We start from the raw sequence: 13,087 nt of genomic DNA on the forward strand, positions 1-13,087 counted from the left end.
TGAAGAGCCCACAAGCACACACAAACGATACCAGTGCTTACGTAGGTTGTCCCCTTCAAAACAAGACAGAATTTGAGTCAATCCACTTGTTAGTTTGTGTAAAGGTGACTTGCAAAAAGAAAGAAAATAAAAATCAGTCCAAAATAAAATACAACAAATAATAAAAAAGAATTCTTAAATATGTTCCCCGCGGATCTCTGTTATAACCGTGTATCCATCAAGTCTGTAAACCAATCAGGGGCGATGCTCAACCAAGGAAGCATGGAAGCAACCAAACTTCCTAACGTACGCGCACAGCGAGAGACCACACAGACAGTATAAACAACAATCAAAACAATAAATAAGTTTTCAAAGCTTAGATTCCTTTCATTGCCTGTCCTTTCCCTACAGAGACCATTTAAACACAGGAGCGGGGTGAGGGAAGCAGCCTCACTCTAGAGCTAATCAGGGAAAGCTCCCTCCTTCCAACGCATCTGGCCTTAAAAGGGAAGAGTACTGGGTTAGAAACAAGACTATATCAGAATAAATCTAGGGGAGTCAGAACATTTTTCCTCTTTGGTGAGGGTAAAAAGCCATTTGGAGAGGTGCATGAGATTAGTTTGTCAAGGAAGAGAAAATGCTTTTATTAAGCCTAGATAATCATTTTTTGTCTGCAATAAAATGAATAATTTTTCTTATGGAGAGGTTGGGGTCTTTGAAGATTCCTAAAGAAGATTTCAAAGATAATTCCAAATTAAATTTTAAAAAGTGCCTAAAATGTGTTATTTGTTTGATCATATTTTGACTACTAAAAATTCATTTCAATATCTTTAAAAATTCTGAAGGCTTTTCAGTAAAATTACTTTATAAAACTGCCTTTAGTTTATTCACTGCATCAAGATTCGAGTATGTAATTTCAGGCAGAAAATGGAAAAAAATACCTGGAGTGTTAAGAGGATAACCCTTTCCATCCTCTCTACCTCCATGATCAAAACGTCATAAATTTTCACCACAATTTCAACTTCCCTGGCAGATATGATATATCAATGCTATTAATGGCCTTCACCTATTCAGCCTTTATTCCCCACAACTAGGTTTGTATCATTTAGCGCTGCACTATATGGAGGACCAAACCTGCCAAATCTAAAAATGTACTAATTAATTACTCAATAAAATTTATTTCCTCCACAATTCATTTATTTATTAATTAATTTTTTGCATTCATTTATTTCCCAATTTATTTTTACCTTGCTCTTATATTTTTTATTGCTCTTATATGGTAATAAGGGGGCTGTCTAGCAATGATGTCACAGAGCCTGAACTTTCTTATTGGATGATCGATGTCCAATGCCGTAGATCGATTCTACATGTCTTGCTCCATCAGCCATCTTCTAAAGTATAGTAATGGCGACCTACAGGTCATTAAAAAATCCATCCAACTACGGCTTTTCCTTTGACAATCTACAGACATCTAGACTTGCTTGGTTTAACATTCAGCCTAGCCAACCTTAGATTATAATTTAACTTCCCCAGCAACCGCCATGTGCAAGGCACAGTAGTCGTCAGGTTGTCATGTCGTCCATATAAGGCCTGATTGGGGGGAAAAGGCAGTGTCACTTTACGTTCACATGACACTGGCACATGCCAGTAGACAATACTGGTTAGGGTGAGTACAGTAACCCCCTTCTCACTCAAGCGAACCAATCAGAGTAGAGGAGGGCGGGACCAGTTTGTGAACAAAACGCTTCTCCAAATTCTATGTAAGCTTCAGAAAAATTCCGCCTGGACATTTTTTTAAGTCTAAAAAAGAGGATATGTCCAGGTAAAAGAGGACGTCTGGTCACCCTAATACTGGTAACTGTCTGGAAACCTATGTAAAAATGTTAAATAAACAGAATCATTATTTTAACTTGTTGAATGCCATACAGTTAAGCTTTGTCAATATTGTAATATTTTAGAAAATTGATGTAATGACTGAGACACGAACGACAGAAATGATTATGATAAACAGGGTTAATATGGAGACAGTGTCGTGTTGAAGGGAGGAGATTGTTATTTAAGTTTTTGAAGATGACTGGACTAAAACGACAGCTTTAAAACGAATGAACTCTGAATGAGAAACCGGAGGGTGGCAGAAGCGAACCGCTGTAAAAACACAGAAGAAGATTCGCGCTCTTTTCTGTCACCGCGGAGCGCGAGCAGCTCTCACCGGCTTCATCTAGTAAGTATTTCAATTTAACCTTATATTATTGGATACATAATTATTTTTGTAGTTAACATCGTTAACGTTATATACGTTATTCTGTCAATTGCTGTATGTTACGTACGTAATACTGAATCGTTTTTTCAAATGACACACTTTAGCTTAGCTAAGCTAGCTCCTTTTTTCCTTTGACATAGAAAACTTTTAAATGATATGACAATAGCTCTTACATGAGTATTTTAATTTTAGTAATTATGTCTTTCGAAGGCATATTTTACAAGACAATGTTAGCATTTTTGTGGGTCTTTACATCACATTGAACCGCTTCCCTCAGGATAAGGAATAAAATAAGAAATAAAACTGCCTAAACACAAGAAGACATAAAGTGTGGTCAGTGCTGGTTTTTCGTGTAATGTAATGTTTTAAATATAATTCCACTTAAAATAATTCTTTGTTAGGACGTAGCACTGATTTTGGGATGGTGACTAATGGGTTGAAGGAGGTTGTCTTGAAAAAGATAGAAGCCTATTTATTGAGAGAGAAAAAAAAGAAACAAAAGCGTGTGAAGTAGATTATTTTTGGAGCTGTGAAGTTAGTTAAAATTTTCAAAATTAACTATGAACATTAATTCGTTTTCCTTATGTAAATATGTAAAGACGGACTGCAGCAAGAAAACTAGTGGGGCAGTGACAAATGCAGGTGGGCAGGGACAAATGCAGGTGGGCAGAGAGAAAAGCAGATAGGAGCTTAATTGATGAAATCTTTAGCATCAGTTGTAGCATAATCGTTTGTAAAATAGTTTGTACTAAAATCTGATAATCTTGCAACATTTGAAGTTTGCAGTTTACGGTTTTTCATTAAAGATTTTTAAAGAAAATATATTGAAGTGAACAGAACGTGTACATAATCTCTAGGTGTTTAATTATAGAGCTGGAATTCAACAAGGAGTACAACTGAGGTGACTACACTTGAGCGCTCTTTCACTACACTGCACATCCTGAAGATCCTTGTTGTCCAGGCTGCCAGAGACGAGGATACGGCTGATATTTCCATCATTGTTGAGGGCAGTGAGGTACTGACAAAATGTGACAACACAGCAGAAGCTTGCAAACTGTTGATGGAAAAGATGTATGCCATGAATCTGAGCCCAAGTGTCAAATGTGTATTTCCACACGTTTGAGGAAACTCAAACTGTTGTAAAGTACCCTTCTGCCATGTAGAACTATTCTCTATTTATTTATTTATTTATTTATTAACTTTTCCAAACCTAGTGTTGAAATATTATTTTTTTTATTTTAATAGTTTTCTTATTTGGACTGATGGCCTTAGTGTAGTACATAAATGACATATATTTAAAGAAAAGTCTGAATGTAGAAGGTAGTTCTTAGGGTGTAAAACCAATTATGGAAAACAGCATTTGAATGTTAATTGGATTTAGGAAATCATGACACTGCCAATTTCAAATGTATTTTCTATGTATTGATTTTATGTACTGTTTGTACACATTGCAATTGCTGTATGTTTACATTGTTTCAAGGTTGTGTGAAAAGCAGGTACTGATCTCATTGCACTGAATGTATGTACACTGTCAGAGATTAAAGTCGTGTTCATTTCATACACCCTGTTTCACCTCCAGGACTTTTTTTGTTTTTATGTTTTTTGTTATATGTTATACACATTTCTATAATGAGAAATTACAAACATGTATCTCTCTTTCTGGAGAAGAGAATGCAGTGTACCTTTTAAGGAACAAAACTGGACTTTTAAACACTGTTGTACTTGTACCTTTTATTTTCTGAGTGTAATTTGTTATTTAATAAAGCAGTAATTTCTCCATGAACCTGATTCTATCCTTTTCTGAGGTGTGTGTGTGTGGGCGGTTTGTATAGAAATAAAGTATTACAACCGGTAATGAGCCAGATCTGAGCAGAGTCTGGCACTTACGGCGTGCTTCTGGCTCAAACTCAGTCGTGGTCCGGTTATCGCGATTTAATTCTGGCTTGCCGGACTAGGGCCGAGTCATTTGAGCTGCGCCTCAGCCAAAACACTCGCCCAGAACTATTGACCCGCGCTACGGCCATACAGCACGGCCGGGACAACGTGGGCCGATTCAGTTTTGCTAGCTGGGAATAAACAAGCACTATTGTCTAGTTTCTAATAATCAGAGACAATTCATTTAGATTTATAGGGTTTTATTTCATTTTGCATTTTCATTTTCTCTGGTTGTTTTTGTGCTCGGTCCTTGGAGCCTCTGGAGATGATTCATTAAAGCATTTAAACATCACTTTGTCCCTTTGTTCATGCCTCTCTTTAGACTAAGTTGGTCTGCTAGCTCTGACAGGCTTTATGAGTGGCCAGAAATGTAACGGAGTTTCTTCTGTGGAAAGATTTTACAGAATACTTGTCAGTGCAGATCAGTAAATGTAATGCTGTGAGAAGAGGAAAATGAGAAGAGGGAAGTCTCAACTCACCTGAATCCAAATCTTGCTTGCTTATGGCAGGTTGTTTGCTTTTAAGATCCTCCACTGTTGCTGTTTAGCAGGTTGAAGGCCCCCAACACGTGAGGAAGCTCCTTGGCGAACAGGTCTGAAGGAAAGATTGCTTCTGTCAGTACGCTTAACACTTCACACATGATGAGCAGCACAAGACAATGTTATTGGGCATTGTGTGAGAAATGTTTACTATTCTTATCACAAAATTAATTTTTATTTGTGTTTCATTCCTCTTACAACTCTAGCCTGAATAATCTCCTAAAACACAACCATCCTCTGTTAGCATCTTACATTTGTCTTTCTGCTTAGTGCAAATGTAGTGTGTTTGGTCCAGCTGTTTAAAAATTGTACCACTCCTCAACCTGGAGGATTTCTACAGGTTAAATGGCTGCCTGAATACCACATCAAGGAAGAGGTGGCTTTCAGACAGGCAGAAGAGCCACTTGTCTGCTTGTCCTGCCTTCACTTACTGCCTCCTTCGCCAAGTCTCTACAGCCTTTCTTTTGGTTGCAGGCTTCACCTGGCCTCCCTCAGGCTTCCTCTGCCTAGCATGGCCCGTATATTTGGGTATCTTGCTCCCTATCATTGTTTGAAAAACATTGAACATTGAGATCAGCATTCTTTCAGCATTGATCTTCATTAAAGTCATGAATATACAATTTTGCCATGATTAATACTGGAACTTACCTGGTGCCTCGTAAGCCAAACGGTGTCGACTCATCTCGGCAGCAGCAGGGAAAGGAACATGCCTGAGGGCAGAGGGCTCTGCCAGAAACCTCGAGTCCAGGTTCTCCTTCTGAGATGAACACAAATGAAGTACAGTGAGTCTCTATCCTTAGCTGGTCACTTAAATTTGTCTTTGATCATAAGCACACTTGTCATTATAAAAGCTGTTTAACAGAGTGTCTGAGGTGTCTCACCTTCCTGACATTCTGGCAGATGCACTCCAGCTCAGGCAGCAGGAATTTAGCATGGCGCTCTGCAGCCTTGCACACCAATGCCATCCCTGTTAGTTTTTTAATCCTGTTACAAAAGCCAGACATTAAAATTGATTAACAAGGCTAGAAATCGATGTACGTATTACTGTATCACTTCAATGCACACTTCCTTCTATCTGCTTCAATTGGCTCGTAAATACCTTTGCACGTCCTGCTTTCTGATGAACTCAGTCACAGTCCTCTTCTGAGCATCAAAGCCTGTCCATCTGGGAATCTTGCTCCCTATATTCACAAAATATTTCTTTTAATGTTTAAAGCATCAAAAGCCTTGTCAGATATACATTACATTTAAGATTAGCTCTAAGTGGTTTACTGGATTGCTGTGGTGTTCACCAAGTTCTCTAAAACTATTGCAGTACCGAAGTGGCCTGGTTCCGTGTAGGTTTACTCACCTAGCTGGGTCAGCTGGAACTGCCTTGGTGGTGTGAGCAGCTCACGCAGTTCAGCATCAGGTGATGGTGTGATGCTGTATGGAGGTGCACTACACTCTTCAGGTGTGGACACATCCTCAATCGAGTCCCATTCACTCGAAGACCCAAAGACTGCGCAGGGAAAGCCGCTTCCTTGCTCGGTTGGTCTTTCCACTGCTTTCTTATGGCGGGTCAAGGACCTGACATTCTCGCGCAGGTGGTCCTGCAGCTCAGTGGAAATGTACCCCTGCAGAGCCGCATCCACATTGCAGATGGAGAAGTTCTCTGGGTCGAACCTTGGGGATGGCTTCTCCAGATCAACATTCACATGTTTGATTTTAAACATGCACCGACTGCTCACGCTTTTTCGTGGTGCTTCCAGTGGTGGAGAAGGCACCAAATAGGGTCTCTGCTGAAGGGGGCTCAAGGTACTCATCTGAACCCTCTCATTTGCCCTGCTCAGAAGCCTCCTGCTGGACTCCACGTCCAAGGCTACCCTGATGGAGTTCTGAATCCTTCTGTGGATGACCTCTCGAATCTCCAGATCCACCTGCTTCTTTTGCCACAATTGTGTGAGGTAGTACCTATTAGAGCCTACATCCTGAAAATGAGAAAGACAGAACATTGACCTTACCTGTCCTACTAAACACAACGATCCACACAGGCTTTTTTATTCTTAGATACAAACCAGAATGATATAGGGATTTAATAATCAGTTCTTGGTGTAGCTTTTTAATCACTCTTAATTATTTTAGGAGACATTTTAAACCATATCACCCACATTTGGCACAGCCCTGTATTCCTTAGATCTAATCAGAGTCTTAGCATGCTTTAGTCATAAGATTAATGCATTTAAGGATGTTGAGCTATAACTTATAAATCTAAAAGGAATAGTATAAATCTGGAGTTTCAGCACATTCAGGCTTTTGCTGCAATATTAATGACAAGCATTGCAAATATATGTAAGAGATAATCTTTTTTATTTTGAAAAAATAAAAAAATAAATAAAATTTAATAAATTAATTGAAAGTTAAGGCAATGGCAAGTCATTTAAAAAATGTAAAATCTATTCCATTTTGTTAATTATCAAATAAAAAAAAGTTTAAAAATACCATATGATTTACAGGTGACTTCCTGCTGTTCTCTGTTGTAGAAAGTTTTGACATTTCTCCAGTGAGTTATTGTGTTGTGTCTTCAGAAAGATGGTTGCTCCAGAATATCAGCACAATATAAGAAGAAAGTACCGTGTGACAGGCCTTTATGTACACGCAGGCACTGGGCGAATCCTCATTATGACATCACCACACTAGGCGTGGCTAGTTGTCATAACTTCGACCAGAATCTTTCGAAACATAACAGAAACTCCCAGATGAAATGTTAAAGAACTTTCATTTGGTCAAACTGGGCTAACAGTTGTGAAAATAATAACAAAAGCTTCTTTCAGTCTTTTGATTTTTGCTTTCTTTTTTTTTCTCTTACACAAATTTCTTTGTATTTAAACTCTTTTTTTTCATTCATGTTTCTTTTTCCCCCTTTATGCAACTATTTTTCTTTGTGCTTCATTTTTCATTGTTTTTTTTTTTATAGTCTGTGCATGCTCTTGAATACTTTACCCCTCATGCACAAACCTAATCACTTTATTACTACTACCACTCATCAATGCATTTACCTCTAAGCGTTTGCTATCATACAAACATGCTAAAACCCTTAGCACCTGATTGTCTCCATGTATACCTCCCCTGCGACAAACTAACTTTACAAGCTGATAGAATATGCTTCAGCGTGCCAAGCCTTGTTCATAATCTACATCTAGGGTCTCCACCTACCCGCTGTTCAAGATTTTGTGGAGTTGGAAGGACATCATAAATTGTTCTAAGTAAAAACTTAATACGACTTGCCTCCATCGCCCACCATCCCTGTCAAGTTATCTTCCGCTTCTCTAGATTCTCCCAGTGAAGCCACTGGCCTTGTTTTACTTTACTAAATGCGTTCCATGAATCACCTGACCCAAGGCATGGTCTTTGACATTGCACTTGGCCAATCACATCCCTTAGCTCTAATGAGCTCCTGGCTACCTGCACTGCCACTCGTGGGTTCCACTTCCTTCCTGCTTTTGTTATTGGTGCTGCTGATGTAACCACTGCAACCCTTCAATCTTGACAAAATCATCTCGCGACTCACATTTGCATATTTAAATTCTTCAACTAAACTTGAGTGGTAGCTTGAGTTAGGGGTGTGCGATATGATGATGCAAGATCGTGAACGATAAGAACTTGTCCATGATACACCATCACAGGAAGATTGTTGGATCGTGCTCATGCACCACATACAGTCCGCTGCAGTTTTTATTAGTTGTTTACAAACTGTGTACATATTGCACATCAGTCAAATGGGCAGACTCTCGAGACAGAGATAATGTAAGTCACTACTCTAAAATGTAGGACTACTGAATTAAAACCAAAAGAATTTGTTATTCCATACATGAGACCTCTTCCTTGCAAAAACACAAACAAAACAAAGAAAAAAAAAAGCTGTGGCGCCATGAAGCCTGAAGAGCCCACAAGCACACACAAACGATACCAGTGGTATCGTTTACGTAGGTTGTCCCCTTCAAAACAAGACAGAATTTGAGTCAATCCACTTGTTAGTTTGTGTAAAGGTGACTTGCAAAAAGAAAGAAAATAAAAATCAGTCCAAAATAAAATACAACAAATAATAAAAAAAAATTCTTAAATATGTTCCCCGCGGATCTCTGCTATAACCGTGTAGCTTGGGCTCTCAGCTTTAACGACACATCCATCAAGTCTGTAAACCAATCAGGGACGATGCTCAACCAAGGAAGCATGGAAGCAACCAAACTTCCTAACGTACGCGCACAGCGAGAGACCACACAGACAGTATAAACAACAATCAAAACAATAAATAAGTTTTCAAAGCTTAGATTCCTTTCATTGCCTGTCCTTTCCCTACAGAGACCATTTAAACACAGGAGTGGGGTGAGGGAAGCAGCCTCACTCTAGAGCTAATCAGGGAAAGCTCCCTCCTTCCAACGCATCTGGCCTTAAAAGGGAAGAGTACTGGGTTAGAAACAAGACTATATCAGAATAAATCTAGGGGAGTCAGAACATTTTTCCTCTTTGGTGAGGGTAAAAAGCCATTTGGAGAGTTGCATGAGATTAGTTTGTCAAGGAAGAGAAAATGCTTTTATTAAGCCTAGATAATCATTTTTTGTCTGCAATAAAATGAATAATTTTTCTTATGGAGAGGTTGGGGTCTTTGAAGATTCCTAAAGAAGATTTCAAAGATAATTCCAAATTAAATTTTAAAAAGTGCCTAAAATGTGTTATTTGTTTGATCATATTTTGACTACTAAAAGTTCATTTCAATATCTTTAAAAATTCTGAAGGCTTTTCAGTAAAATTACTTTATAAAACTGCCTTTAGTTTGTTCACTGCATCAAGATTCGAGTATGTAATTTCAGGCAGAAAATGGAAAAAATACCTGGAGTGTTAAGAGGATAACCCTTTCCATCCTCTCTACCTCCGTGATCAAAACGTCATAAATTTTCACCACAATTTCAACTTCCCTGCCAGATATGATATATCAATGCTATTAATGGCCTTCGCCTATTCAGCCTTTATTCCCCACAACTTGGTTTGTATCATTTAGCGCTGCACTATATGGAGGACCAAACCTGCCAAATCTAAAAATGTACTAATTAATTACTCAATAAAAGTTATTTCCTCCACAATTCATTTATTTATTAATTAATTTTTTGCATTCATTTATTTCCCAATTTATTTTTTCCTTGCTCTTATATTTTTTATTGCTCTTATATGGTAATAAGGGGGCTGTCTAGCAATGATGTCACAGAGCCTGAACTTTCTTATTGGATGATCGATGTCCAATGCCGTAGATCGATTCTACATGTCTTGCTCCATCAGCCATTTTCTAAAGTATAGTAATGGCGACCTACAGGTCATTAAAAAATCCATCCAAAAATTTTCCTCTACAGCTTTTCCTTTGACAATCTACAGACATCTAGACTTGCTTGGTTTAACATTCAGCCTAGCCAACCTTAGATTATAATTTAACTTCCCCAGCAACCGCCGTGTGCAAGGCACAGTAGTCGTCAGGTTGTCATGTCGTCCATATAAGGCCTGATTGGGGGGAAAAGGCAGTGTCACTTTACGTTCACATGACACTGGCACATGCCAGTAGACAATACTGGTTAGGGTGAGTACAGTAACCCCCTTCTCACTCAAGCGAACCAATCAGAGTAGAGGAGGGCGGGACCAGTTTGTGAACAAAACGCTTCTCCAAATTCTATGTAAGCTCCAGAAAAATTCCGCCTGGACATTTTTTTAAGTCTAAAAAAAGAGGACATATCCAGGTAAAAGAGGACGTCTGGTCACCCTAATACTGGTAACTGTCTGGAAACCTATGTAAAAATGTTAAATAAACAGAATCATTAATTTAACTTGTTGAATGCCATACAGTTAAGCTTTGTCAATATTGTAATATTTTAGAAATTGATGTAATGACTGAGACACGAACGACAGAAATGATTATGATAAACAGGGTTAATATGGAGACAGTGTCGTGTTGAAGGGAGGAGATTGTTATTTAAGTTTTTGAAGATGACTGGACTAAAACGACAGCTTTAAAACGAATGAACTCTGAATGAGAAACCGGAGGGTGGCAGAAGCGAACCGCTGTAAAAACACAGAAGAAGATTCGCGCTCTTTTCTGTCACCGCGGAGCGCGAGCAGCTCTCACCGGCTTCATCTAGTAAGTATTTCAATTTAACCTTATATTATTGGATACATAATTATTTTTGTAGTTAACATCGTTAACGTTATATACGTTATTCTGTCAATTGCTGTATGTTACGTACGTAATACTGAATCGTTTTTTCAAATGACACACTTTAGCTTAGCTAAGCTAGCTCCTTTTTTCCTTTGACATAGAAAACTTTTAAATGATATGACAATAGCTCTTACATGAGTATTTTAATTTTAGTAATTATGTCTTTCGAAGGCATATATTACAAGACAATGTTAGCATTTTTGTGGGTCTTTACATCACATTGAACCGCTTCCCTCAGGATAAGGAATAAAATAAGAAATAAAACTGCCTAAACACAAGAAGACAAAGTGTGGTCAGTGCTGGTTTTTCGTGTAATGTAATGTTTTAAATATAATTCCACTTAAAATAATTCTTTGTTAGGACGTAGCACTGATTTTGGGATGGTGACTAATGGGTTGAAGGAGGTTGTCTTGAAAAAGATAGAAGCCTATTTATTGAGAGAGAAAAAAAAAGAAACAAAAGCGTGTGAAGTAGATTATTTTTGGAGCTGTGAAGTTAGTTAAAATTTTCAAAATTAACTATGAACATTAACTAATTCGTTTTCCTTATGTAAATATGTAAAGACGGACTGCAGCAAGAAAACTAGTGGGGCAGTGACAAAGGCAGGTGAGCAGAGAGAAAAGCAGATAGGAGCTTAATTGATGAAATCTTTAGCATCAGTTGTAGCATAATCGTTTGTAAAATAGTTTGTACTAAAATCTGATAATCTTGCAACATTTGAAGTTTGCAGTTTACGGTTTTTCATTAAAGATTTTTAAAGAAAATATATTGAAGTGAACAGAACGTGTACATAATCTCTAGGTGTTTAATTATAGAGCTGGAATTCAACAAGGAGTACAACTGAGGTGACTACACTTGAGCGCTCTTTCACTACACTGCACATCCTGAAGATCCTTGTTGTCCAGGCTGCCAGAGGCGAGGATACGGCTGATATTTCCATCATTGTTGAGGGCAGTGAGGTACTGACAAAATGTGACAACACAGCAGAAGCTTGCAAACTGTTGATGGAAAAGATGTATGCCATGAATCTGAGCCCAAGTGTCAAATGTGTATTTCCACACGTTTGAGGAAACTCAAACTGTTGTAAAGTACCCTTCTGCCATGTAGAACTATTCTCTATTTATTTATTTATTTATTTATTTATTAACTTTTCCAAACCTAGTGTTAAAATATTATTTTTTTTCATTTTAAGAGTTTTCTTATTTGGACTGATGGCCTTAGTGTAGTACATAAATGACATATATTTAAAGAAAAGTCTGAATGTAGAAGGTAGTTCTTAGGGTGTAAAACCAATTATGGAAAACAGCATTTGAATGTTAATTGGATTTAGGAAATCATGACACTGCCAATTTCAAATGCATTTTCTATGTATTGATTTTATGTACTGTTTGTACACATTGCAATTGCTGTATGTTTACATTGTTTCAAGGTTGTGTGAAAAGCAGTTACTGATCTCATTGCACTGAATGTATGTACACTGTCAGAGATTAAAGTCGTGTTCATTTCATACACCCTGTTTCACCTCCAGGACTTTTTTTGTTTTTATGTTTTTTGTTATATGACACATTTCTATAATGAGAAATTACAAACATGTATCTCTCTTTCTGGAGAAGAGAATGCAGTGTACCTTTTAAGGAACAAAACTGGACTTTTAAACACTGTTGTACTTGTACCTTTTATTTTCTGAGTGTAATTTGTTATTTAATAAAGCAGTAATTTCTCCATGAACCTGATTCTATCCTTTTCTGAGGTGTGTGGGTGTGTGTGTGTGGGCGGTTTGTATAGAAATAAAGTATTACAACCGGTAATGAGCCAGATCTGAGCAGAGTCTGGCACTTACGGCGTGCTTCTGGCTCAAACTCAGTCGTGGTCCGGTTATCGCGATTTAATTCTGGCTTGCCGGACTAGGGCCGAGTCATTTGAGCCGTGCCTCAGCCACAACACTCGCCCAGAACTATCGACCCGCGCTACGGCCATACAGCACGGCCGGGACAACGTGGGTCGATTCAGTGTTGCTAGCTGGGAATAAACAAGCACTATTGTCTAGTTTCTAATAATCAGAGACAATTCATTTAGATTTATAGGGTTTTATTTCATTTTGCATTTTCATTTCCTCTGGGTGTTTTTGTGCTCGGT

The 13,087-nt window shown here is 38.1% G+C and overlaps 1 protein-coding gene across 3 annotated transcripts; it reads right to left on the reverse strand.

Moving 5' to 3' along the window:
- Positions 1-4,409: 4,409 nt before the first annotated feature.
- LOC136675149 (uncharacterized) lies at positions 4,410-8,033 on the reverse strand. Of its 3 annotated transcripts, none has more exons than XM_066652730.1 (8): positions 7,981-8,033; positions 6,065-6,683; positions 5,813-5,894; positions 5,595-5,697; positions 5,362-5,470; positions 5,145-5,253; positions 4,654-4,768; positions 4,410-4,559 (listed from the first exon to the last, which is right to left on the reverse strand). In XM_066652730.1, the coding sequence occupies exons 1-7, from the start codon at positions 7,984-7,986 to the stop codon at positions 4,675-4,677; spliced, it is 1,122 nt and encodes a 373-aa protein (XP_066508827.1). In that variant the 5' UTR covers positions 7,987-8,033; the 3' UTR covers positions 4,410-4,559; positions 4,654-4,674. The 3 variants fall into 3 exon arrangements, with proteins under 3 accessions (XP_066508827.1, XP_066508030.1, XP_066509573.1); XM_066651933.1 differs by lacking the exon at positions 7,981-8,033 and adding an exon at positions 7,195-7,304; XM_066653476.1 differs by lacking the exons at positions 5,145-5,253; positions 7,981-8,033 and adding an exon at positions 7,195-7,304.
- Between the last annotated feature and the right edge of the window lie 5,054 nt (positions 8,034-13,087).

The sequence above is a fragment of the Hoplias malabaricus genome, chromosome 1, assembly GCF_029633855.1.
Source record: "Hoplias malabaricus isolate fHopMal1 chromosome 1, fHopMal1.hap1, whole genome shotgun sequence".
In the NCBI taxonomy this organism is placed as follows: Eukaryota; Metazoa; Chordata; class Actinopteri; order Characiformes; family Erythrinidae; genus Hoplias; species Hoplias malabaricus.